Source organism: Emiliania huxleyi (genome assembly GCF_000372725.1).
Source record: "Emiliania huxleyi CCMP1516 unplaced genomic scaffold EMIHUscaffold_300, whole genome shotgun sequence".
In the NCBI taxonomy this organism is placed as follows: Eukaryota; Haptophyta; order Isochrysidales; family Noelaerhabdaceae; genus Emiliania; species Emiliania huxleyi.
Window position 1 is genome coordinate 101,014 of NW_005199769.1, and position 24,855 is coordinate 125,868.

Consider the following 24,855-nt stretch of genomic DNA (forward strand, 5'->3'; position numbering starts at 1 on the left):
CTCTGCCCCCGGCAGCTACCCTCTTTACGACGGTACAAACCCTTGCCATAGTGAGACCTGCCGTGAATTGCATCGCGCTTGTCCCCCGCGGTTGGCCACCTCCCGACCCCGCCTGTTGGCCACCTCCCGACCCCGCCTTTACACAGCCGCCCCAACCCCGCCCTCCCCACCGCCGCCCTCCCCGCGCCGCCCGCTCTCCCCGCGCCGCTCTCGCCACCCTCCCCCCCCGGCCCTCGAAGGCGGCCGACCGCAAGGACGCCTCGCTGCTCCCGCGCAAGAACTGCCTCCCCAAGCACGCCTCGCACACGCGCACGATGGGCGTGTCCGCCCTCCTCGCAGCGGCGCTGGCCTTGGGCTGCTCCGCCCTCACCCTCTGGCCTGCCGGTGCGCACTGCGGAGGGAGGGCGGGGTGGGGGTGGGCATCTGCTCAGCGCCTTACATGCTAACGCCCAGTCCCCCTCGTACGCGCAGGCGCGGGCGCCGCGCTCCTCGCGACCAACCTCCTGCCGATGCCGCTCGCGGCTCTCCGCTCGGACGCCATCGTGCACGAGATGGAGACGGCAGACACGATCATGGGCGAGGCGCAGAAGGACTCGGCCGAGGGCTCCACCGCTGCGGCTGGCGGCGAGAGCTCCGTCACGTTGAAGAGCATCATGGCCGAGTTCGCGGCGTTCAAGAGCGACATGCAGAAGAAGGACGAGGCGTTGGCTGACTTCAAGGAGGAGACGCAGAAGAAGGACGAGGCGTTCAAGGAGGAGATGATGAAGAAGGAGCAGGAGATGAAGAAGAAGGACGAGATGATCGCCGAGCTACTCGCCGCGCTCAAGAGCAAGACGGACCACAAGCAGGTCCAGATGTCGGCCGGCGGCGAGGTGGTCGAGCTCGTGAGCGCGGGGGACCACAAGGCGCTGGAGGCGCGCGTGCAGGCTGCTGAAGAGCGCGTGGAGGAGTACGAAGCGCGGCTCGCCGCGCAAGACGCCAAGATCGGCGCGCTCCGCGACAAGCCGGCCCCGCCCAACCCGCCGGCGGCCGCGGCTCGCCCTCCGTCAGCGGCGCGGCGACAGCTCTCCTCCGCGACCGGCGACAAGACCGAGTTCGCCATCACGGGGAGGACAGCGACGCTCTCCTTCAACAGCCGCACGCCCGACATGACGCCGACCAGCCTGACCGGCGAGGGGGACGGCAAGCTGACGTGCAGCGGCGAGCTGCACGCGACGGACTTTGTCACGGCGGACGGGGAGAGTGTCACCGAGCGGATCGAAGCGCTTCGCGGAAATTTCACTGAGTTCGTCACGGAGCAGTTGAAGGACGGTGTCTCACAGGGGCTCGCGAGCGTCAGAGAGGAGCTCGAGGCGGTTCGGAAGTTTGTGGGCATTGTGCCGCCGTGGACGCCGCCGCCGCCGCCGCCGACGCCGCCGCCGTCACCGCCCATGCCGCCTCCTAATATGCCGGGAATCGCCTTTCAGTCTGCTGCGCTACATTCGGTTGACGGTGTGACACCAGTTGTGTACACAGTGCCCGCTCTCAGCCCACCGTTCACTCTGCTGGCCACCTTGACCGCGCCACCTTCGGCTGCAAATGGAGACGAGCGAAACTTCATGGGCATCGGAGCAGGGCTGAGCAAGGAGCAAGTCGTCGAATTCAGGATCCATCGCGATGGCCTCTTGGAATATGGCGAATACACGGAACTTCCGTCATGGACTTCCGTGAAAGCCTCCTCACCCTACCTCTTCGACGGTGTGCAACACTACGTGGCGGCCACCCGGAGCAGCGCGGGCACAGTCGTGCTTTTCGTTGATGGCACTCAGGTGGCAAGCTCAAGCAGCTTCCCTGCCTTCCCAACGGGATTGGACACCAGGATGTACACCGGGAGGCCGCCGCAATTTTTTCATAACAGCGGGGTGGCTGACCAGGTCTTCCTCGGGGAGATCGCACACCTCGCCATGGCAAGCAGCGTGCTCTCCGCATCCGAGGTCAGAGACTTCCTCCCGCCGCCGCCGCCTTCGTCGGACGGAGCATAGGCACAGCAACTTGTAGAGCACAGCAGCATTTGTGCGCATCGCATTGAGGCACGTTCTCTGGGTCGCCTCTGGGCTGCTGTGGGTCTTGTGGGGTGCATTTGGATAGGGGTTTGGCCCCTCTGTGGGTTCTTTGTTGTGGTGGGGTGGGTGCATTGCTTTCTGGGATTTGGGGCCCCTCTCTCTGAGTTACTTTCTGGAGGTCTAATGCTCGTTATTGTGCGGGCTGCGGCTTCGCTGCGCGCTGCCGCTGGGAGAGTCAGCCCAGCCCCACCCCCACTGGAGCACTGCCCAGTGCCCACTCTCGACTCTGCGCGGCTACGGGACCGGCCCCAGCTTCGGCTGAGGGTGAGCGCACGATGACACAACCCACAGGAATAAATACTTGTGTCGCTAATGTTCGAACAAGCGGTCGTGTCGTGCACCTCGGGAGTTGGGATGCCACACGCCTGTCTGATGGCCGCGCGAGGCCAAATTGGGCGTTCCCAGCGCCCTCTCGGCGAGAGCGAACGGGCTACGCATCGTTGGGAGCGTGATTGAGAGGGAGGTGGTCGTGAGCCCACTTGCGCGGTCGCGCGAGTCAGAGGAGAGTACTGTGTGTGAGGCGCGCAGGAGGCGAGGGTGGGCGCGCCGGCGGTCAAGCCACCGAACGATTCGACGTTGTGCAGCTCCGCGCTGGCGGGCACGACCGAGCACATGCTGTCGGCGGCGGTCGCGCGACGAGAGAGAGCCGCAGGAGCCCTCTCAGGACCAGGCGTGCGAAAGCGGCGATGAGCGGCGCCGCGAACAGCCACGCTACCCAGGCCCGCGACGCACGCTCCTCGCCAAGCTGGCGCCCCTATCGCTGATCCCGGCTTGCCGCGCCCCCGCAGAAGCCGGACCGTGCTCTTCCCTGTTCTGCGAGGCTTGGAGCGCAGCTCCTCTTTATACGCACCGGAATGTACGAACTCGCGAAGGTCCTTTTGCTCTGCGCACTGCCAAGCGTGTTCTCGTTCGTGGAACGTTAGTGCCAGTGCGCGCCAGTCCCGTGCCCGGAGCGGTGTTGTAGGTAAACCCTTGTAGAGAGAGAGGATGGTTCGTTGTAAATTGGCGGTTTTCGAGATTCGCCTCGCAGATCACCCGTTTTTCAGATCACCCGGCGTGAGCGATTTTGCGCCGCGCAGATCACCCCCACGACATACGGCGAAAAATGTCCTGTAGGAAATCGAAATGTCGTTTCCAGATTACCCAACACGGCGAAATGTCGTTTCCAGGTTACCCGGCTCGCGAAATTTCTTTTTCCAGATCACCCGGTTTTGAGATACATTCGCCTCGCAGATCACCCGGCGTTTTCCAGATCACGCGGCAGATTCTGTCTTAGCACACACAGTGGAGTCATTCGGAGTCATTCGATGGCCAGAGTGCGATTGTGTGCGTGTGCGGGAGTTGGTTTGACGGGAGGGAGGGGCAGGCTGCTCACCCACGTGCACCGGGCCAGTGCTTGCACTTTGAATGCCGTGGGGGCTCCTGCCCGTGTCCGGGTTGTGGAGATGCGAGGGTCGCCCCCCCTAGGCCCCCCCTTGCCCCACCACTTTGTGTGTGTGGAGAAATTTACTGACCTTACCGTATGGAGGCGCTTATGGAGGCTAATCGACGCTTTCAGATCTCAGGCTTCAGCTCGGCCGCATTTTCATGCTTTTATGGCGATCTCTCTGACCGATAAAAATGTTCTTTTATTGTGTACCCAGCACTCGCCAATCCCATGCCGAAGAGGCAGCGCTTGTCGTCAAAGAGGAAGGCGTCCTCGCCGCCCTTGTCCGCCTTTGCCGGGTGGGGGAGGACGGAGCCGCCCGCCGAGGACGACGTGGAGGCGGCCCGAATGCAGGGCCGGCGCGCTGCACACGGCGAGCAGCATCGGTGGCTGGTTTCGGAGGAGCTTGCAGGCGCTTGTGGAGGCTGATCGACGCTTTCAGATCTGAGGCTCGGGGGGGCTCTTTCCTTTGATTTCAGAAGCAATTTCTAATTCGTTGAATTCTTCTTTTTTGCTCGCCGAGCTTCGATCGCTTCGACCATGCTCTGCTGTTTCTCGAGCGCGCCGGCCGCCGTGCTCCTCGCCCCGTACGACAGGAGTGTGGTGCTGTCGCCGCACGCGCTCACCCAGAGCGGCGGGGGCGGCTGGGCGCCCGCCCGGTTCGGCTTCTCGGGCGGCATCGCGCGGGTCTCGCCGATCGTGCGGCTGGAGCCAGCGCCGCCGGCCGCCTCTCCTCCTCCCGCCGGGGCCGCGGGCAGCGCCGCGGCGGGCGCGGGCGACGCCGGCGCGCCGGCCCACTTCGCCGTCGGCGACCGCGTCCTCGTCACCTTCCCGGGCGAGCCGCCGTTTGAGGCCGTCGTGTGGGCGGTGAGTGGCGACGCATACACGGTGCGGTACTGCTACGACGGCGAGCTCGAGGAGCGGCTCGACCGCGGCCTGCTCTCGGCCTGGCGGCCGGACAGTGGCGCCAAGCGGCTCACCCTCGACGAGCTGATGATCCAGGACCGGCTCGGAGAGGGGACACAGAGCGAGGTGCTGAGCGGCAGCCGGCAGCAGATGCCAAACTTAGCAGCCCCCGCATTCCAGCAGCGACCCGAGGCTCTCGTAGTCGGCAGCCTCCCGCCGGCACTGCGCTCGCGGCCCTCGCATGCACGCGGCGCTCCGAGCTGCCGCATCCCCCACCCTCGCCTCCCCGGCCCCTTTTGTTTCGCCAGGCTACTTGCCCGGCGGCGCGCCTGTGGCGGTCAAGCTGGGGCTGAAGCGGGGCGCAATCTCGCGCGAGGCGGCGGTCCTCTCCGCCCTCTCGGGCCGCGTCGGCTTCCCCCTCCTCCTCCACCACGAGCACGAGGGGTCCGCCACGCCAGGCGCCTTCCGAGACACTTTCGAGACACTTCCGAGACCCTTCCGAGACCCTTTCGAGACCCTTTCGAGACCCTTTCGAGACACCTTTGATACACCGCCACCGCCCGCTCTGCGCTTGCGCGCCAGAGGGAAGACTTCTGCACCAGACGGCTGCTAGCGCCTCGTTGGGCGCCGCCTGGCGGTGCAAAAACCCTTGGGGGGCCCAAAAACCCCCCCCCCCCCCCCTTCCCTCCTCCCAACCCCTCCCCCCCCCTCCTCCCCTCCTCCCCAGGAGGGTGCCTGGTGATGGAGGTGCTCGGACCGTCCCTCGAGGACCTGAGGCGCGGGAAGAGCGGCCGCGCGCGCCTGTCCGGCGCGCCGTTTCTCCGCGTCGGCCGCGGCGTCCTCCGCCTCCTCCGCCGCCTCCACGCCGCCGGGCTCGCCACTCGCCGAACCTCGAGCCGCGTCTCGGGGGTGGAAGCGCGAGCCGTCTCAGACCCCGTGTCGTAGGTCCGTGCACAACGGCCTCAAGCCCCCTTCCAGACCTTTCCTGGACCCTTCCTTGCCCCTTCCTGTAGGTTCGTGCACAACGACCTCAAGCCCGCCAACGTGCTGCTCGGGTCGGGCGCCGAGCTGCAGCCAAAGCCGCTGCACCTGATCGACTTTGGGTCGTGCACTCGGGCCAACGGACGGCGGGGCACGGGCTGCGTCAAGGACACGCCCGCACGACGTGTCCAGGACATGTCCATAGGCTGACGGGCAGCTGGCCGGGAACGAGCCGACAGCGAGCGCTCCTAGATGCCGCAGCGTGCCTTTTGCAGACGCCGCGCCCTCTGCACTCGCCGCCCTCGTACACCCCGAGCGGATGCGGAGAGAGTGCACGGCGGAGAGTACTCGCACACGGCACGAGACCGTCTCCACATGCGCAGCTGCCATCTCCCCATATCTTCCCATATCTCCCCATATCTCCCCATATCTCCCCCGATCTCCCCCGATCTCCCCCTGTCTCCACACCCGCAGCTGCCCGCACCCCGCCCCGCACCCGTGTCCTCAGGCGAGCGGGCCGAGAGGCACCCCCCTCTTCGCGAGCGTCGCCGCTGACGAGGGCACCGCTCCTCCGCCCCGAGCAGCAGCTGTGCGCGCGAGCAGCGCGTCTTGACACCAGCTGTGGCTGTGGCCAGGCCGCGAGCTGATGCGGCCGGTGGACGACGTGGAGAGCCTCGCTTACGCCCTCGCTTTCCTCGGGGCGGGCGGCCTACCGTGGCAGGTGCTCTCTCCCCGTCTCTCCCCATCTCTCCCCATCTCTCCCCATCTCTCCCCATCTCTCCCCATCTCTCCCCATCTCGCCCCATCTCTCTCCATCTCTCGGGGCGGGCGGAGGTGCGCTCGCCCTCGTGCACCAGGCTTTGCGCCTTGGGTGCCGTGCCAGCCCCCGCCTTGTTTGGGTGTGGAGTTGCGAGGGCTGCCTCCCCCCTTCGCCCGAGCACTCTTGTGTGCGTGGAGAGCTTCCGCCGAGCTTGCCCCTCTTGAGCTTGCCCTCCCCCTCTCCGTGTGGCAGGGCAAGCCCGACGAGATCGTGCTCGGCATGAAGCGCGAGCTGATGGCCGGCGCCCTCGGCCGCTCCTCCATCACGGACGCCCTCCGCAGCGACGCCGACGCGGCGGCCCTCGAGGCGCTGTGGGCCGAGGTGCGGCGCTGCCACAGCGGCGAGGCTCAGGTCGACTACGACGCATGCCTGGCCGCCCTTGGCGGCGGGGAGGCGGGCGCGGGCGCGGGCGCGGAGGCGGAGGCGGAGGCGGAGGCGCTCTCCGAGCTCTCCTTCATGGCCGCCTTGGGGGAGCCAGAGGCGGAGGAGGGGAGCGGCGCCGGAGTGCGGTTGGTGCAGCCTCCCGCCTGGGCGCTGCGGAGCCCGGTGGGCATCTGGGGACGTCCCTAGGCGAGAGACGTGCGCCGGGGGGCATCCGTGACCGCGGCACAGCGCATGCGCTACCTCAACAGGCGCCAGTGCCGAGGGCTGTGTGGTGGTTCGGAGGGAGATCTCTGGGGAGGGGCGGTCTGCCATGCGGAGGGTGTGCACACTGAAAGTACGGGATACATGTATCGGAGCGAGTCCGTGGGGTCGCAGAGCGTGTTTTTGTGTGAGTGTCGGTCTAGCAATAATTTGCGGCGACGATGTTTTGGTGTCGACGATATTTGATATTGGTGAACGAGACGCTGTGTCCGCCCGCGGGCGCGCTAGAGTATCATCTTCTCGGATCTCGCTCCGGCGGTCCTCCGGCTTGTGGGTTGTGCAGGGTTGTGCGTGCTGCACGGTCCGCTTCCCCTCTCGATGGACTTTTGTGGGCCAAGTTTACAAGACGCTCATTCTCACACGGACAGAGACCTAGTGCGTACGTCAGTATGCATGTGATCACCCCCGCCGTTGCGACCTGTGCCCGGTCAAGCGTAGAGAAAGGCAGTGTGGCAGTCCCGCTCCCAATATGTCCGTGCATCACTTTTGTGACGGTGTCACAACTTTGATCTGAATCATATCTCGATAACTACACCGGGCGCTCAACGTGCTTTCTTAGCTTGTGCGCGAGCATCTCAGAACATGGCAAGCTCCCGAAGCCGTCCTGGGATGACTACCATCGCGATAGAGTACAGGCCTCGTCAGGTTCTCGCTCATCCACGATCCACCCACCCTCCTCGTAGGGGGAGGGGCATAGCGCCCCCAAATCCGCCAGTGTGTGATTTCGCGCAATCACTTGACTCTGAAAAGCTCGCCTATCCCTGCGGTGAGCGCTGTGATCGCCGCAGACTGGCTCCGACTTGACGGCGGCATGGAGACGTGAGATGCCTCCATGCTGCCGTCAAGTCGAATCGACATGCGAGTCGATCTTTGGCCCGCCAGAGGGATATGCGGCGTTTCGGGCGACAAACAGCGCTGCGACCGCGAAGTGGCGGTGGACATGCTCCCATGTTGCCGACGCGGCGCGCCGGAGTGGCCGGCGCTGCTCGCCGCGACCACGACGGCTACTCTGATACTCCGGGCCGACCCGTCCTACCCGACGGTGGCACTCTTCCACGTCTCGCTCACGCTGAGAAAAATTCTGAAACGCCGTGTGCAGCAGAGTCACCGACGAGTCGGTCCGCGTGCCTCCTCGTGTCCCGTACCGCTCTCACACATCCATAAACTCACTTTGGCCTCACTGAAGCGATGCCTCAATCCTGAATCCTCAGATTTTATATTCATAGGACGCTGTCTACCCCCTACGGTTGGTCTTCGGCGCGTGACGAGGGGGCAGGGCGGGCGCGCAGGAGGCCTTGCCGCCATCGCGTTGCGCGCGAAGGAAAAAGAATCTTGCTTGAGAAGGCGAAGGATCATGTGAGATTGTTGTTGTTGTTGTTGCAAATGTGTGTGCATGCACATGCACATGCACATGCACATGCACATGCACATGCCACATGTCATGTGCACGGTAACCAGGAGGATGTACGAAGAGATTAGGAGCAGCAGGGACCCGAGGGACCATGTGGAAGACGGCTAGTGCTAGTCCCCCATCGGGAGGACGACCCCGGCTAGTCGCCGACCACACCCACAAAGAACCCTGCACAAAGATCGCACGGGCGGGGGCCTGTTCCTTTTTACCCAGTAGAGATAAATAACTAAATAAAACCGGACACCTCTACTGTGAGATGGGTAATAAGGAACAGGTCCCAGCCCGTGTGAGCTTTGTGCAGGGTTCTTTGTGGGTGTGGTTGGCGACTAGCCGGGGTCGTCCTCCCGATGGGGGACTAGCACTAGCCGTCTTCCACATGGTCCCTCGGGGTCCCTGCTGCTCCTAATCTCTTCGTACATCCTCCTGCTGACCTCCGCAAAGTCCTGCTCCCTCCCTCGTCTCGCTCTGCGCGTCTGCTCCGCCTCCACATCGTCTGCCCTGCGTCGTCTGGCGACGGGTCCTCCATAGTCGGTTGAGGTCCCCGCCGCCCTCCTCGTAACCTGGTTTGTGGACCTCCCGCACCTGTCCTGACAGTCCTGACAGAGTCCTGACAGAGTCCTGACAGAGTCCTGACAGAGTCCTGACAGAGTCCTGACAGAGTCCTGGCGGGGTCCTGACGGCGCACGGTCTTCACAGTGCTCACAAGTGCCTCCGACGAGACCTCCACCTTCCTTCACTGCAACCCTCCTTCCCCTCCCCCCCAACAGTGAATGATAGACGCCCAGCCCCCCTTTCGACCGTGCGCGCCCTCTGCGGAATCGTCCTGATGGGGCAGTCCTGACGCAAACTTGAGAGTCCTGACAAGCAAACTTGAGAGTCCTGACAGAAACTTGAGAGTCCTGACAGAAACTTAGAGTCCTGACAGACAAAAGAAATCACGCTCGCTCTCGCGCCACTCGGCTCGACCATGAAAGCGCACAAGCAAGAGAGGCGCGGCCATGGTGCAGGCAACGTTACAGCCGGCAACGTGCAAGAAAGCAGCAGCAAAGCTCGGCCACGACGTCCATGGCCCGCGCCCCCCCGATTTGCCACCGGCGGCCTGCAGGCCAGCGCCGAGCAGCGGACCGACTGCTGACCGACTGCTGACCGACTGCTGACCGAGGCAGCGCCCACGGCAGCGCCCACAGCAGCGCCCACGGCAGCACCCACGGCAGCACCCACGACAGCGCCCACGGCAGCGCACACGGCTTGGCTGGCCATGTCAGCCGCGCAGGGACCCTCCCGCGGGTCCAACCCGAAGCGCTCGACCGCTCGACGGCGCAAGTCGGCTGACGGAGCGAGCCGCATAGCCCTCCAGTGCTCACCGCAGGATCAGGCCCGACCGGCCCACGCTCACGGCCTGGCCTGCCTGTGGACCAGCAAACTCGTTGGCTGTACGCGAGCAAAGAGCTGCGTGGCTGGGTTGTGAGCATACCGTCCCCGTTGCGCCCTTTCCCTCAGTGGAGGGCCGTCCCTGCCCTCGGGAGTAACTCGACTGTACACCCCTCCCTACTCTCTAGCTAAGGGCTCTGTTCACAGCGGGGGGGCAGTGGTTGTCCTGGCGGAGTCCTGGCGGAGTCCTGACAGAGTCCTGACAGAGTCCTGACAGAGTCCTGACGGAGTCCTGACAGAGTCCTGACGGCCTATTTTGGAGGTTTTCAACTTTGAGGTATTGTTACTATGTGAGGGTGAAATGAATGAATCAGTTCTTTGGGACAGTGCAATCCTTTTAATTATTACCTCCAACTCAAAAAAAGTCTGATGTCAAACGGACAACGGGGTCCCTTATGGTGGCCTGTAAGGGTAAGGTGCGGGAGGTCCACAAACCAGCGTGCCTCTTCCCATCGTTCCCTCGGCGGCCGATGCCGTCTGCTCCGGCTCCGCCGTCCCCGTGTCTGCCCTGCTCTCGTCCGCGCTAGCTTCTGTTTCGTCATCACTGGTGGTTCTCCTCTTTTTTCTCCTCTTCTTGTATGCTTTGTACACCGCGTCGATTCCTGTTCGCGTGAGCACCACCCTGAAGCCCGCCCAGCAGCTGAACCGCTCCCTAAGTCGAAGGAGCATCATCAGTCTCACCCACTTCGCTCTCGCTGCCCACTGTCACCGCTCCCTCCCGCTTGAGCCGCCGTCGCGGCCTCGTTCGTCCCACTGGCTGTTGGCCTGTTCCCACGTCCTTAGTAGAGAGGTGTCCGTTTTTATTTATTTATTTGCACGGTAACCACCTCAAAATGCTCTCAAACCTTGCCGCCCACGAGGTGTGCTTCCCCACACCTTCACTGTTCACACCGCCCGCCGCCTCTCGGCTTCCTTCGACGTCTCGGCGGATCTCAGCACTAGCCTGCTGGTCTCCTCCGAGTCGCCGCAGGTGCCGTGCACGTGCGATTCCTCATCGCTCTGGTTCCCCTGCTTGTCCTCGGGAGGGGCTAGGGAAGAGGTTGGGGACTCCGGCGAGCTCCGCTTGCCGTGCTCAAAGATGGCGACGCCAGCCAAGACGATGCCGCTGCCAGCTAGCACGATGGCGGGCACGGGAGCGCCATCTGCTCTTCGTGCGTCCCCAAAAGTTTCGGAGATCCCCGCTGTGTGTATTGGCGCGCAGCTCCTGCCGCTCGTACCCCGGGCAGGCTGCCGCGGATGGAGACGAGCGGGGCCTGGTCGGCGATGGGCCGGCCGGACGCCCCACGTCAGCAGACACGACCTCACCGACAAGTGCCAGCGGAGCTGGCGGACGCAGGTCGTGTGCCGGGAGGTGGTGAGCCCGGGCACTGCGATCAACGAGGCGAAGGCGGAGCCGAGGTTCCGCTTCTACCCGCACGGGCTGACGCCGGCCGCGGAGCTGCTTCCCCTGGCCCAGTTCTCGTCCACCAACGAGTTCTTGCACCAGGCGCAGCGACGGTACACCTCTGGCGTGCACCATGCTAACTGGCTCGACCTTGCCGAGGAGCTTACCGACGAGGCGCTTCGCAGCGGCGGCCGCAAGGCGCCCTCCAAAGGCAACAAGGTCGGGAGACGCAAGAACCACAAATGCTGGCGAGAGGCGATCCGTTTTGTCGCCGTCAGCCAACCAGGGGCCGGCGCCTTCCTCAACGCCATCCCCATGCGTGATGACATGAAGATGGAGTCCTGGGCGATGCGCGTCACCGTCCAGCGCCGCCTTGGGCTCCCCCTTGATGTCGCCTGCCAGGCGGTGGAGGCAGGCAAGAGGGCACCCAGCGGCCAGCTACACGACGTCCTTGGCGACGCCGCGATGGTTAACCCTCGGTCAAAGCATGCTACAAGACACAAATTTCTACTCAAACGTTTGGTCAAATGCCTCCGCTCGGCGTGGGGCACGATCATCGAGATGGAGCCGACCGCACACCTCAGTTACAGTAATCCAAAACAACCTGACGTGGCGGCGGCAAACATCGGCAGGGGGCACAGGCGCCTCGTTGCCGATTTGAAGCTCACGAGCTCGCTTGCGAGCACGGGCAAGGACACGGCCGGCGACGGAGGGCTCGGCTGGAAGGGGGCCTACGTGCGCTTTGGCAACACGGAGACCGGGCTGCTCAAGTTGGTCAAAGGGCGCGGCAAGTGGTCTCCGTCGGAAGCGACGGCAGCGGCGGTGGCGGGAGAGGAGGAGGAGGCCGAGGAGGAGGGGGAGGAGGGGGAGGAGGAGGATGCCCCCAAGGGAAAGCTCACGGAGCAGCCTGGCGATTACCCCTTTGCGCGGCAGCAGGATTGCGATCTACGTTTGTTTGATTTTGAGGCTTTCGGAGGCTTTGGAAAGGAGGTTCGCAGCACCCTGAGGGAGGCGGCGAACCAGCTGAGCAATAAACTTTCGCACGCTCAGCACCTGGACGAGGTCACATGGACCACCAAGAACTGGCACGGGCTGCAGATGCAGCGCTTGTCTGTCGTCCTCCACACCGCCGTGGCGTGGCAGACGGTGAACGAGCTAGCGTGCGGGGAGAGCGGCATTGTGCATGGTGCGGAGTGCATTGCCGTTCTTAACGGAGTCGCTTAGGCGGCTCCGGTGGTGAGCCGGTGTGTGTGCCAGTCCGCGCCAGTCTGCGCCCTTGTCGTGCCAGTGTGCTGTGAGAGAGGCTTGTTCCTTAAGAATTCTTATTTCGCCCCAGCGAGCCGGGCAGCGCCAGCGAGAGAGCAGCCCTTGGAAAACCGATGCCAGGCGAGGGCTCCAGCGCCGCCGACGCCAACCGCGGCTGCGTCACCATGACGCAGCGTGACGCGGAGGTGCCGCGCCGCCCCCGGCCCCCAAGCCTGCGTGAAGATCAAACGCCGCTTGTCGCGCTGCAGCCGCCGTGTGCCCTGCGCGCTGCAGCGTTGTTGTGCCCTGCGCGCTGCAGAGCCGTCGTGCTGCGCGAGGCGCAGACCCGCCCAGCCAGCATTCAAGCCGCCGCCGCGACCGCCCGCACAGGAGCTCAACCAGGAGCTTTCCAAGGCGGCGCTGCGCGGCGGAGACACCTACATATTCGTACCTATCAACACGCCCGGTGCTATGAAGCCCGCCTTCCGGTCAAAGACCCCGTCGGTGCGAGGCCGCGCCCCGCGCCCTGCGCCCGGCCCCGCGCCCCGCGCCCCCGGCTCTCCGCTCGCGCCCGACCGCTCCCCTCCTCCGGCGCGCAGCTCGTCACCAACAGCCAGGGCGGGGTGCCGTCGGGTGCGCGCTCGTCGGGTGGCGTGCGCAGGAGGGACAGCGGCGAGCCGCGCGAGCGAAAGCGCTCCGGCGTGCCGGGGGGCTCAGCGATGGCCGCGCAGGCGCACCGGACCCCGTCTGCGCGCCTCCCCTCGCGCGCGTCCCCTCGGCCACAGCACCTTGCCGCGCCGCCCACAGGCCGGAGGCGGAGGTCAGCCGGTGGGCGCCGTGCACCGCTCGAAGCGGCCAAAGCTGGCGGCGCGGCCCGGCGGCATGAGCCCCAAGCTCAAGCCGGTGCTCAAGCTGCTCAACGAGCTGCTGCGCCACCAGTACGTCGGCCCGTTTGCAGCGCCCGTCGACCCGCGCATCTACCCCTCGTACTACGAGGGGCCGCGCGCGGTCGCGGACCCGATCGACCTCGGGAGCATCAAGAAGAACCTCGAGGCGGGCGCCTACGCCAACGCCGACGCCGTCAAGACGGACGTGGACCGCGTGTGGGCCAACTGCCGCCAGTACAACGGCGAGGAGTCGGAGATTGCGCGGATGGCCGAGACGCTCGAGGGGCTCTTCGACGAGAAGATGGCAACCATCCCGCAGGAGCTGGAGGCGGAGGAGGAGGCGTCGCGGCGCAGGGACGACCAGCGCAAGGACAAGCGCGAGCGCGACCTGCTCAAGCAGATGCAGGACATGCAGCGCCAGATGATGGAGATGCAAAAGCAGCAGCTCGCGATGCAGCAGCAGGGCATGGCGGCGGTGCCGCCGGGCGGGGGCGGGGGCGGAGGCGGAGGCGGAGGCGGCGGGCGCGGGAGCAAGCGGCCGAGGCCGCCGAATCGCGCGATGGTGGAGGCCAAGGAGGCGCCGATCGACCTGTCGCGCGACATGACGTACGAGGAGAAGACGCAGCTCTCGGCGGGCATCAACAAACTCAAGAGCGACAACCTGGGGCGGGTGGTGTCCATCATCCGGGAGAACATGCCCTCGCTCGGCAACGGGACGGACGAGATCGAGGTGGACATCAACGCTCTCGACCGCAAGACGCTGTGGGAGCTGCACCGCTTCGTCAACGCCTGCCTCAAGAAGAAGCCCACCAAGAAGGCGGCGCAGCACACCACCGCCTCGCGCATGCTCGGCGCGCAGCAGGCAAAGGCGCAGACCGAGCAGCGGATCGCGCAGCTGCAGCAGTCGCTCCAAGCCAGCCACGGCGCCGCCTCCTCCGGCGGCGGCGGCGGCATCTCGCTCGCGCGCCAAGACACGGACGACTTTGGCGGCAACGACTCGCCGTCAGACTCGGACTCGGACGGCGGCGGCTCGCCGGGCGGCGGCGGAGGGTACTACGAGCAGTTTGCGCAGTCCAAGGCGCAGAGCGACCGCGAGCAGCAGGAGTCGGAGCGGCGGCGGCAGGACGCCGAGCGCGAGGCGGCGGCCAAGCGGCGGCAAAAGGAGGAGCACGAAAAGGCGCGCATCGAGCGTGAGCGCGCCGCGGCGCGCGCCGCGAACGAGGACGGCGACGGCATCGACATGCTCGGGCAGAGCAACATGATGGCCTCCTTTGCCGACGGGAGCGGCACCTTTGACTTTTCGGGCCTGGATGAGTACGGCGACGACTGACGGAGGCTCGGCCCCCGGAGATCGACCCCCCGCGGCGGCCGGCGGCTGCAGTGTCGCGTGCTGCTGACGCACGCGATGGCGCGCGATGGCGGCGGCGACCCGCCCCCTCCGGCGGCCGGCGGCGAGCGGGCCGTGCGCGCGTGGCGCAGCCGGCCAAGTGTGTTTTGCGCAGAGAGCGACCGCGGTTTTGCCACCACACCCCCTCCTCTTCCACACGACCCTCCACGCCCTCCAGATATGCACCTGCAGTGGGCGTGGGTGCGTCTCGTCGGTGTATCTGTGCCAGTTCCGTTGTGAGTCCCCATGTATGTAGCTTAGACAATAGGTGAGACCCAAGAGTGGAAAAATCACACGGCGCCCGGGCACACGCGGACACGGCAACATACACAGGTCATGCAAAATAAATCCGAGAAATATTCGGCGGTGTACAGCCGTTTTTGCTTGAGAGCCCGCCTTAGCGAAGCGGGAGCGAGGACGCGCTTGTATGGCAACGATTTCAGGCGCATGTCCGGGGCCGGAGAGCGCGACAAGCGGGAGCGGAATGGCAAATCCGGCCTCACGCCCGACAAGACCAAGCGTCCCTCCGTCGGGGGAGCCCGGCTCGGACCAGCCCCGCCGCTCGGGCCGGCTGGCGGCGGCCACGACGACGCCGAATCCGCCGCCGACAGGTTTGGCTAGCTGCCACACAGTAGCGCGGCGCGGCACACCCTGCCGATGGCGCGGGCCCGATGAGGAAGTGGGTGGAGATTGCGAAACGCGCAAAAGGGACACGCGACTCCTAGATCCTGGGCCGAGGTTTGATAAAGTGTCACTTTATCAAAGCCAGCCGCCCCTCCGACCCTCCCCCCCCCTGCCACAGGGGAGCAGACCTCGCGGCCGCCGGAGGGCGCGCACGCGCAAGCATCGAGCAGGGCCCCCCGGAGCCGGGGACCGAGGTCCTGGACGCAGGGATTCGTAGCCCCAGACGCCTTCACTTCGGCACCAGCCCACCAGTCGGATGCCGACGTGGCGCGCCTTTTGGCCGAGGCGAGCCGGCTGGGCTTCTTCCTCAAGCACCAGGACTCGTTCCGGCAGGAGATCGGGCTGCGGATGGCGACGAGCCTGCGGACCCTGGGCGGCCAGTTCCTGTGGCAGACGGCGAGCTTCACTTTCCGCGACTGCCCGCGGGAGGTGCTGAAGGACTTGCCGCCTCCTCTCAAGGCGATCGACCAGCCGCTCTCGCTCCAGTTCAATGCAGACACAATGACGGACGCGGCGGAGCTCGCGCGCCCCTTCTTCACGCTGGTGCCTTCGGTGTGCGGGTTGACGAAGCTGATCACCAAGCCCTCCTCTCCCGCGGCGCAGCAGGCGGCGACGGTGACGGCGCTGACTCTGACATGGGAGAAGCCGAAGACGCGGCACAGCCGGCCGACGCTGACGGTGGACATGCAGTTCGCGCTGTCGACGGAGCACGGGGACCTCCATCCGCCGAAGGACGCGAACCGGCGCGAGTTGGCGCTGGACCCGGCGACGGAGGCGACCTGGCGGCGCATGATCCTCTCCGACATCAAGGCGCACGCGGAGAAGGGGAGAGCCTTGGCGGCGGGCTACTGGCGCCAGATGGGCAACCACAAGATGGCCGCGCAGGTCGACAGCGGCGGGGACGCGAGGGGGGCGCCGCGGCCGGGCAAGCGGAAGGCCGAGAAGGCGCCGGCGGTCCCGCGGCGGAAACTCCTCTGGACCAAGGCGACCCTGTTCGAGGTGGAGGCGATCACGGAGGAGAGGGTGGAGGCGGGCGTGCGGCAGCTCAAGGTCCGGTGGAGCGGCTATCACCCTTCATGGGAGAAGTTCCGGCTCCCGGGGGACGGGGAGGCGGGCGACGCAGTCTCGACCTGGGAGCCGGCGAGCGGGCTGACCAAGACGGACGCGTACAAGGCGTGGGAGGAGCAGCAGTGAGCCCGGCGCCTGCCTGAGCTGGGCTGAGGCTGGTCTGGCTGGCCCTGGCTTCTGGGGCTGGCCTGCCTGCTGCTCTTGCCGTCCGCGCTCTGCCTCCGCGCCGCCCGACCGGCCTGGAGCTGACTCGCCCGTCGCGAGCTCATCGGCTTCGCGGCGCTCCGGATGTAGGTCCGGAACTCGAGCGGCCTCGGGATCGTCGCCGCTCCTCCCGGCGCCCGACTTGGCGCGGCTGGAGGGAGAGCTCGAGTCGGCGCGACGCGATAGAGACAATGCGCGGCGGCAGCGCCAGAGCGAACGCTCGCTCCTCGCAAAGGCACAGGAGCTCATCGCCGAGCTCGAGGCGGAGAACGGCGATCTCCGGCGCGAGAACCGCGAGCTCAGCAGCGTCGTCGGCAAGTACGAGCAGCGCGAGCTCGCGCGCGAGAAGGCAGCGAGTAGGGCTGGGAGGGCACGCGAGCGCCAGGCGGCGGCGGAGCAGATGGCCGCCGCCGCGGTGGAGCGAGAGGCGGAGCGGCTGGCGGAGGAGCTCGAGGAGCGAGACGAACAGCTCGCGGAGGCGAAGGCGGAGCTCGAGGAGGCGCAGGGAGCGGCGGAGGCGGCGGCAGCGGAGGCTCGAGCGGTGAAGTACCAGAAGATGCTCTCGGACCGCAAGCTGCAGCGCGCGCGCGACCGGCTCGACAATGCGGACACGCGGGCCGTGCGCAAGTGCAGCGCGGAGGAGTTCGCGCAGCTCTCGCGCACGGCGCAGAGCACGGAGAACTGGCGCGACCGCAAACTCTGGCGCGAGTTCCTCCCCGAGGGCCGGCGCGACCAACTTGGAGACCATCGGGGCGGGGCAGGCGCAGCGCGGGCCGACGAAGGCGGGCGCGCAGGGGCCGTCGCGGTTGTGCGGCGTGGCGGAGCGGGCGACGACGATGGCTCTGTCCGTCGCGTACCACCTCCTCATCACCAACGCGTTGCGGCGCGGCGATGGCGTGGCCTCCATTCCGACCGAGCGGCGCGCGGAGCGGCTGTTTGGCGACGGGCCGGGACGCTCCAAGCTGGTGCGCCGCGGGATCAAGCTGGAGCATCTGGGAGAGGACTATAGTCCCGAGAAGGACTCGGTTATTGCCGCGATGGTGCGGATTGTGGTGGCACGCGTGCGTCCGGCCGGCGACCCGGAGGCGTAGTGTGTCGGTCAGTACGTCGGTGTGTCGCCTTGTGACCCTTCCTCCCTCCTCCCCACGTGTTATGACCCGGCCTGGGTGGCCGGCGAGGCGGCGTGCGGGTAGCAGAAGGGTCATTTTTATGCCGATGTACACGTTTCGGTGACACTCAGGGCCCGTTTTGCATGACCTGCACGCGACCACACAGCAGACACACCGCACACGCGCCCCTCTCCGGCTCCGCTCTCGCCCCCGGGGGTCACAGATAGCCCCACACAGCCCCTTACCCCTTCACCCTCGCCTCGCTGGTGTTTCTGAACACGTAGACGACCACGCTGTGGGGGTTGTGTTATAGGAGTAGGAGTGGGGTGTGCAGGTTGCTGCGTTGCTCACCCACGGCACCGGGCCGGTGCTTGCACTTTGAATGCCGTGGGGCTCCTGCCCGTGTCCCGGGCGTGGAGATGCGAGGGTCGCCCCCCCTTGCCCCACCACTTTGTGTGTGTGGAGACGTTTACCTTACCTTACCTCTCGCCCCCGGTTGCAGCTAGGCCGCGCAGCGCCAGCGGCCAGCGCGCACCCGCGCCGGCGCCGCGGCGGCGGGCGGCGGCGCCGCCGGGCCACCCCCACCGGCCACCGCGGCACGCCGCCACCGCGCCACCGCGCACCGGGCCCTCGCGCCTCGGGGCCCCTCGCGCCTCGCTCGCCCTCGCCCTCGCCCCTCGCCGTGCCACAGGCACACCCCCGCGGCCACGGGCACGGGGGCACCGCCGCAGGGAGGCGGGCGCTCGTGTGTGTGTGTGGGGGGGGGGGGGGGGGGAGGAGGAGGAGCGGGGGCGGGAGGCACACACCAGGTCACCATGACGACGTACGTGTCGTGCGGCGCCGCAGAGACGGGCTCAAAGTCGAGCTTGACGAGGCCTCCTCGCAGCGGCGGGTCGGTCCGCGCGACGATGCCGTCGTGCGTCAGTCGCAGCGCGTCCCTGTCTCTCTTGGAGAGGGAGAGGCCGGCCACCGCTCCGTCGTTGTCGACGCCGAGGTAGAGCCGCCCGCCTCCGCCGTTGGCAAAGCCGCACACGCACGCCTCGTACTTGGCTCTGCCCCGCGGGCAGGAGGCGAGCAGGTTGCCGCGCTTGAACTCGTGCCGCCGGTCCTCGTCGCCGAGCACATCGCCGAGCGCCCACGTGCCGGCGGTCGGCCAGCTGCTCGCGGAGCCGGCGCTGGCCAGCCCACGAGCGCGGGCCAGCGAGGACTGTCGGGCTATCGAGGCGAGCGGGCTCGGGCGCGAGTGGTGGTCGCGCCCGAGGCTCACCTTGCCCGACATGAGCTCGCGCAGCGTCGGCGGTCGGCGGCGCGGATGCGGGCCGCTCTGCGTGGGCTTGCCCAGCGCGATGAGCTCGTCGAGCGACATGTCCAACCTTGCACGCGCAGCCTCCTTGAGCGCCTGCACGGTGGAGCGATCCACGTACCGCCGACTCGACTTCCACGCCGCCTTGAACTCGTCGAGCGAGAGATCGAGGCACGCCGGATAGGAGAGGGCGGCCGCGACCCCGTCGTTGTTGTCGAGGGCCGCGCCGTCGTTGTCGGTGTGCATATGTATGTCCATGGCTCGGGGGCGAAAGCACAAAACTGTGAAACCGACGACCGAGTCGGGCGAGGCGGCGTCGGCTGCCGCTGAGCTGAAGATGGCCACCCAGTCGGCCGCCTTCGGGCTGCCTTGTACCTAGGTACTCGAGTAGACTCCCTAGGGTGGGCGACGGCTAGCGCATCACACACCTCTCCTTAAAATCCCTGTGTGGTGGCGGCGTGCCGTCCTCCCATCCCTCCCTTGGGTTGTCCGTGTTTTTTTCTTTCTTTCTTTTGCCCTTGTACCGGGTACAGGACGGCCTGGCGAGGGCGATGCGGAGGGGGAGCGAGGTGAGAGGAGCGGACACCGCCCCCGCCCCCGCCCCCGCTCCCAAGCGCCCCTTCCCCGGTAGATGTGCGTAGAAAGTGGAACCAATCGAGAGGTGGCAGAAGCCGCCGTGTGTGACACATATTGCGGCACGTGAGTGAGACAGAGCCCCGGCGCGCGCGCGCAGCGCAACAGGCGTTTTTTATGTGCAAACAGCAAACGGGACGGCCTGCGCAGCCTCTAACTATGGTCCCTCTTGACTGCCCATGCGCGCGAGGCTGTGTAGGCATAGCCTCGAGAGTGCCAGCAGCCAATCCGAGGCAGTTTGTGACGCGCATTGCGTCAGAAGCGTGCACGCGCTGGAAGGACACCTTCCTACTGGCCGTACGATCAGGTCGTCACTGAATGCCGAAGACTAAGGCCGCGAGCTATGCAGGCGGTCAGTTGAGCAGCATGGCACGGTCAGCAGCGCCGAAAGGATGTCGCAAGGGGTGATAGCATGGCCGCAAGTACGCCGAATTCCCATGAAACAAGTAAAAAATCGCGCGAAAAAAAATGCTAAAAAAATCTTAAGGCCCTTTCCCTGCGAACGCGTACCCCCGGGGCTAGGGCTCTCTAGCCCGTAACCCGACACCGATCATCCGGCTCGCTGGGTGTTCTTAGCTCCCCGGCTCTGGATGTGAGGTTGATAACTGCACTCCAAGTCGCAAGTGCTCCAAATCGGCGCCTGCGGCGGGCTGGGGGACCCCATCTCCCCCCCGCATGGGTACCCCCTAGGGCCCTCGCCTCCCCCCAGAGGCATTCAGGCGTCTAAAGAAGACGACATGAATGGTCACAGAGAATGTGTGTTCCAGACAGACCTTTGGCGTTATTGGAAAAAGAAATCGTGATTAGATTGGAGACGGAGGCAGGCAAAGAGAGAGAAGAAAAACGTGAAGCAAGATGGCCTCCGCCTGGCCAGTTCTGCTCCTGCTCGCGGCCTCCGTCACCCTCGCTGGTGGAGGCGCGGCGCGGGCGGAGAGCGTCACCAGGCCCGCCGGCGTGCGGCTCGCCTTTATCGAGCTGCAGGCCGGCGGTCGCAGCACGCCGTCGTCGCCGCGGCGCAGGCTCATCTTTGCCGTCCCGCCGCTCTCGGGCCTGCAGGAGCCCCTCTTCGACCTGCTGCTGAGCCGCGCGCTGCTGGGCGCCTGCATCGACCGCTCCGTGCTCGGCCGCGCCGGTCTGGGCACCCGGCCGCTGCGGCGCGAGGTTGCCTTCCCGGCGGCCTCTGCGCTCGCGACGGCAGGGCCGGACGGTGGCAGCCAGACTGCCTCCGAGTGGTGGGCGCCTCGGCTGGCTGCGCCCGAGCCGCAGTGGGAGTCGCTGCGCCACGCGACCCTCGCGCGCGAGGCCGGCTCCCCCGTCGACGACGCGGGTAACGCCACGCAGCCTGCGATGATGCTGTTTTTCCACCTGCGCAGCGCCGAGGGCGGCCTGGCGGGCGCGTCCGTTGCGCACGCCAACCTGTCGGCGTCGGAGCTGGACGAGGCGCGGCCGGGCGTCGGCATCGGCGCGCTGATCGCGGGCCACCGCGAGCTCGCCGACCTGCAGCACTCCCTGCTCAGCCGCCGCTCGACAAAGCCGTGCGGCGCGCACATCGCAGAGACGGGCGAGCTGATTGTGCCTGCCGATCCGGTGGACCCGAGCTCGAAGCCGCGCAGCTTCGCGTCGCTGCTGCCGTCGCGCGAGGAGCTGGAGGACGAGCCGCGGCTCGCCCTCCCGCTCGGCCGCCCCATCACCACCCACCACGTCTTTTCCCCGGCGAGCGCCGCGGACTGGAGAAAGGCGGCGCCCGACGCGCTGCACGCGCAGGCCGACTCGGACGTCTACCAGTTCCAAGTGGCGACGGCGGGCGTGCCGCGCGGGCAGAAGCTGCTGCTGGGCGTGCTCGCGCACGACAACGGCCAGCCCGCCCTCCTCCTTTCGTACACAACCGCCAAGGGCAGCTTTGAGGAGGCGCACTGGGCGCTGCCCGTCGAGTGCGGCTCTGACATTTGCTCCTACCAGAGACTCGTTGTGGAGGCGAGCGCGCGCGCACCGCGTCGCGGCGGAGCGCCGCCCCCGCCGCGCGCGCCCGACGACCGACCGCGCCCCGCGCCGCAGGAGACGCACGCCGCGCCGCTGCTGCTGTCGCTGCGCTCCGTCTCGATGTCACACTCTTCGGACCGGCTCCGCTTCACCGTCCACTCGCAGCCGCTCGTCGTGACGCGCCTCAAGCCGGGCGAGCCAAGGCGGGTGACGGTCGAGGGCGGCGCGCCGCCGCGCACCGCCGCCACCGCCGCCGCTTCCGTCGAGCACATGCTCCCGACGATGTACTTTTACTCCGTCCGGGTGCCGGCGCTGCACGAGCTGCTGCTGCGCGTCGAGGCGAGCCAGCCGGTGCTCCTCACCGCCTCGACCGAGGGGCTCGTCTCGCTGGTGAGCTCGAGCCCGCGCCTGCTCGCGGAGGGGTTCCCGGGCACGCCCGCCGAGCTGCTGATGCGCTCGACCGAGAGCGAGCACACGGTGCACGTCGGCATCACCCTTCTCTCGCCGCCGGACGGGTTTGAGATTTCGGCCGCGCTCGAGGAGGCGCCGGTGCCGCCGCCGCAGGACATCTCGGAGCTGGCGATGGAGCTGGAGGCGACGGGCGTCCTCGACGGGCTCACCTCTTCGGAGCGCGCCTCCATCATCCAGCAGGTGCACGCGGAAGAGGTCGCGCTCGGTCACCTCTCTCTGCCGCAGCTCGCGCCGCAGCTGCGCGCCGAGATGCAGAGGGGCGAGAGGCTGCCGTCGCTGAGCTTCAGCAGGCATGAGGAGGACGGCGGCGGGCTGTTTGGCGTCAACTCGCTGCTGCTGCTCGCGATCGTGCTGCTCGTCGCCGGCTCGGTGCTGCTCGCGACCCTCCATTTCATGGTCAAGGTGGACAACGAGGTTGCGGCGGCGACGGCGTCGTCCCTCTACCCTCAGTACGTCAAGCGAAAGGACGGCCGCTCCAGAGGGTCGCAAAAGGGCGGCGGGGTCGGAGGCGCTTCGGCCGGCAAGCACGCTGCGACGCTGCCGGCCGCGCTCTCGTCGCCCGTCGCGTCGGGGAAGGCCGAGCTGCGCAGGCGACGTGGCACCGAGCCCAACGGCAACGCGGCAAGGGCGGCCGCCGGCGCAGCTGCCGAGGCGGCGGCCGGGCAGCGGAAGGGTGGCAAACCGGCCAAGGACAAGGGCGGCGCTGCACCCGCACCCGCACCCGCACCCGCACCCGCCGCCTCGACGGGCGCGGCCAGGCCGGACAAGGCGGGCACCAAGAAGGAGAAGGCTTCTCGAACCGCCCCGCCGGCGAGCGCCCCGCCGGCGCCCAAGGCGGACAAGGCGGCCTCCAAGGCGGAGGCGAGGCTACCCGCGGCGAGCCCAGTGGCCTCCGCGGCGGAGGGCTCCAACGCCGGCGTTGCGCCCAAGAGGCGCGGCGGCGGCGGCGGTGGTGGCGGCGGCGGCAGCTCCTCCAACATTCCCACGCCAGCCGTCAGCGAGGCGCCGGCAAACTCATGCCGCTCCGAGGTGTCGACCAGCGGCGGCCGCGGCGACAGCCGTCCCCTGTCCACCGACCGGGAGCGGGAGCGGAACCGGCGCGGGGCGGCCGCGGCGGCCGGCGGCAACGGCCAGCACGACGCGGGTGCGCGGCCGGCCGAGCTGGGCCCGCGAGTGTGGGTCGCTCCGCTGACGGCGGCGGCGCTCGATCACGAGCGAGAGCTGCGCGCGTCCTTCTCGCAGTGGGGCGTCGTCAGCGCGGTCAAGGTCAAGGTGGAAGGCAGCCGCGCCTCGCCCGGCTACGGCTTTGTCTACTTCAAGGAGGAGGCGGCGGTGAGGGCGCTGCTCGCTCACATTGACGCGGGCGGCGACCCGCCCGCCTTTCTCGGCCGCTCGCTGCTCGTGCGGGAAGCCGTCTACAAGACGACGCCGCAGCCGAGTGATGCGCCCGCCTCCGGGCCGACCAAGCCGGACGCTGCGAGCCCCGCCTCGTCGCGCGCCTCCGCTGATCGGGCCGCCCCCGCCGCCGCTCCGGACGGCGCGGCGCGGCGCGGCGGCAGCAGCTGGAGCGATTGCGTGCGCAGCAGCGGCAGCTCCGCGCCCGCCCTCTCGTCGCTGCCTCGGCTGGCGGTGGGCGACGGGGTGGCCAACGGCGGGCCGACTGCCCACGCCGCCAACCCGTGGGAGGCGGGCGTCGCTGCGGGCGGCTTGCCGAGGCCGCACGGCTGCGCCGATCGGCTGCCTGGCGCGCTGCCAAGCGCTGTCCGCGCGACCCCGCTCGACGACCTGCTCGACCCGTTCGTCGCCACCGGCGGCGCCCAGCCGTCGTTCGACGAGCTGGGCTCGTCGATGCTGCGCGAGCTCCTCGACTCGCCTTCCCCGCCGCCTTTGCCGATGCAGCAGCCCGCGCCCCCGGCGAGGGTGCGCGCCTCTCCCCCCCTCCGCCCGACTGCGCGGCGCCCCCCTCGCGGGCCGTGCCAGCCCCGACCGCGCCCTCCCCCGGGCCGTGCGTCCCCTCTCACCCGTGCGTGCCTTGCCCACCCGCCTTGCCAGGTTCGCGCGGCGTCGTGGGGCGACAGCCCCGCCGCGTCGCCGTGGTCGCCGCCCGCGCCGTTCGTTGGGGGCGCCGCTGCTTTCGGCCACGCGGACCCGCTCGGCCACCCGCGCGGGCAGGACATGGCGACCGGGCTGCCTCCCCTGGGGGTACCAAGCCCCGCCGGCGCTTCGGGCACGTCTTGCTCGCCGTGGTGGCAGAGCGGAGGCAACCTTTCGTTGGGCGGGCTGCCGGCGCCCGCACTGGCCGACTGGGGCGGCTTCGGCCTCACCTCGGGCGGCGCCGTCGACGACGATAGCAAGCGGCGCGTGGGCCTCGGTGCAACCGGCTCTGCCTGAGTTTGACGAGCGGCGCCGGCGGCGCGGGAGCATCCTTCGGTGCATAACTCCCACGCCACTTCCCTTCCCGGTTGGCCCGCCGCGAAGATGCAGTCCGTCTGTCTTCAAGACGGATGCCGCTCCTCCCAGCGATTTGCCGCGCGCTCCTGCCTGTTCAGAGTTTTTCCCCTACGGCCTGCGCTACCGTGTCGCGACTCCACGTTAGCGCTGGAGCTTTCTTTCCTCATTTGGGACACACACACATCTCGCCGCCCCCGAACGCCGAAGCCCGCGCGCCCGCCCCCCCGCCGCGCGGGCGCGCGGCGGGCGCGGGCGCCCGCCGCGCCGGCCGCGCCCGAGTGCCGAGTCCCGAGACGGAAAAGAAGTGCCGCGCACACACACACACAT

General features: G+C 67.7%; 6 protein-coding genes across 6 annotated transcripts; 5 read left to right on the top strand and 1 right to left on the bottom strand.

Annotated features, from left to right (window-relative positions):
* Nucleotides 1-4,068: 4,068 nt before the first annotated feature.
* EMIHUDRAFT_240013 (hypothetical protein) lies at nucleotides 4,069-6,805 on the top strand (the record flags this gene model as incomplete). The annotated part of the gene is made up of 8 exons (XM_005775041.1): nucleotides 4,069-4,131; nucleotides 4,381-4,560; nucleotides 4,637-4,878; nucleotides 5,448-5,599; nucleotides 6,051-6,129; nucleotides 6,273-6,321; nucleotides 6,428-6,556; nucleotides 6,710-6,805. 8 exons carry the CDS (start codon nucleotides 4,069-4,071, stop codon nucleotides 6,803-6,805), a joined length of 990 nt encoding a protein of 329 aa, XP_005775098.1.
* A 6,458-nt stretch (nucleotides 6,806-13,263) lies between these two features.
* On the top strand, nucleotides 13,264-14,037 carry EMIHUDRAFT_55807 (hypothetical protein; the record flags this gene model as incomplete). Its single annotated transcript, XM_005775042.1, has 2 exons — nucleotides 13,264-13,713; nucleotides 13,813-14,037. Coding segments are annotated over 2 exons (675 nt in total), but the record flags the coding sequence as incomplete, so codon positions are not given.
* Nucleotides 14,038-14,961: 924 nt separating this feature from the next.
* Nucleotides 14,962-17,672, top strand: EMIHUDRAFT_240018 (hypothetical protein; the record flags this gene model as incomplete). Its single annotated transcript, XM_005775043.1, has 7 exons — nucleotides 14,962-15,236; nucleotides 15,428-15,503; nucleotides 15,595-16,194; nucleotides 16,294-16,499; nucleotides 16,768-16,937; nucleotides 17,121-17,223; nucleotides 17,303-17,672. 7 exons carry the CDS (start codon nucleotides 14,962-14,964, stop codon nucleotides 17,670-17,672), a joined length of 1,800 nt encoding a protein of 599 aa, XP_005775100.1.
* Nucleotides 17,673-17,931: 259 nt separating this feature from the next.
* On the bottom strand, nucleotides 17,932-19,239 carry EMIHUDRAFT_240019 (hypothetical protein; the record flags this gene model as incomplete). The annotated part of the gene is made up of 2 exons (XM_005775044.1): nucleotides 17,932-17,983; nucleotides 18,497-19,239. 2 exons carry the CDS (start codon nucleotides 19,237-19,239, stop codon nucleotides 17,932-17,934), a joined length of 795 nt encoding a protein of 264 aa, XP_005775101.1.
* Nucleotides 19,240-20,481: 1,242 nt separating this feature from the next.
* EMIHUDRAFT_240020 (hypothetical protein) lies at nucleotides 20,482-21,784 on the top strand (the record flags this gene model as incomplete). The annotated part of the gene is made up of 2 exons (XM_005775045.1): nucleotides 20,482-21,557; nucleotides 21,772-21,784. 2 exons carry the CDS (start codon nucleotides 20,482-20,484, stop codon nucleotides 21,782-21,784), a joined length of 1,089 nt encoding a protein of 362 aa, XP_005775102.1.
* Nucleotides 21,785-21,876: 92 nt separating this feature from the next.
* On the top strand, nucleotides 21,877-24,468 carry EMIHUDRAFT_240021 (hypothetical protein; the record flags this gene model as incomplete). The annotated part of the gene is made up of 4 exons (XM_005775046.1): nucleotides 21,877-22,750; nucleotides 23,252-23,567; nucleotides 23,661-23,997; nucleotides 24,130-24,468. The coding sequence occupies 4 exons, from the start codon at nucleotides 21,877-21,879 to the stop codon at nucleotides 24,466-24,468; spliced, it is 1,866 nt and encodes a 621-aa protein (XP_005775103.1).
* Nucleotides 24,469-24,855: the final 387 nt, after the last annotated feature.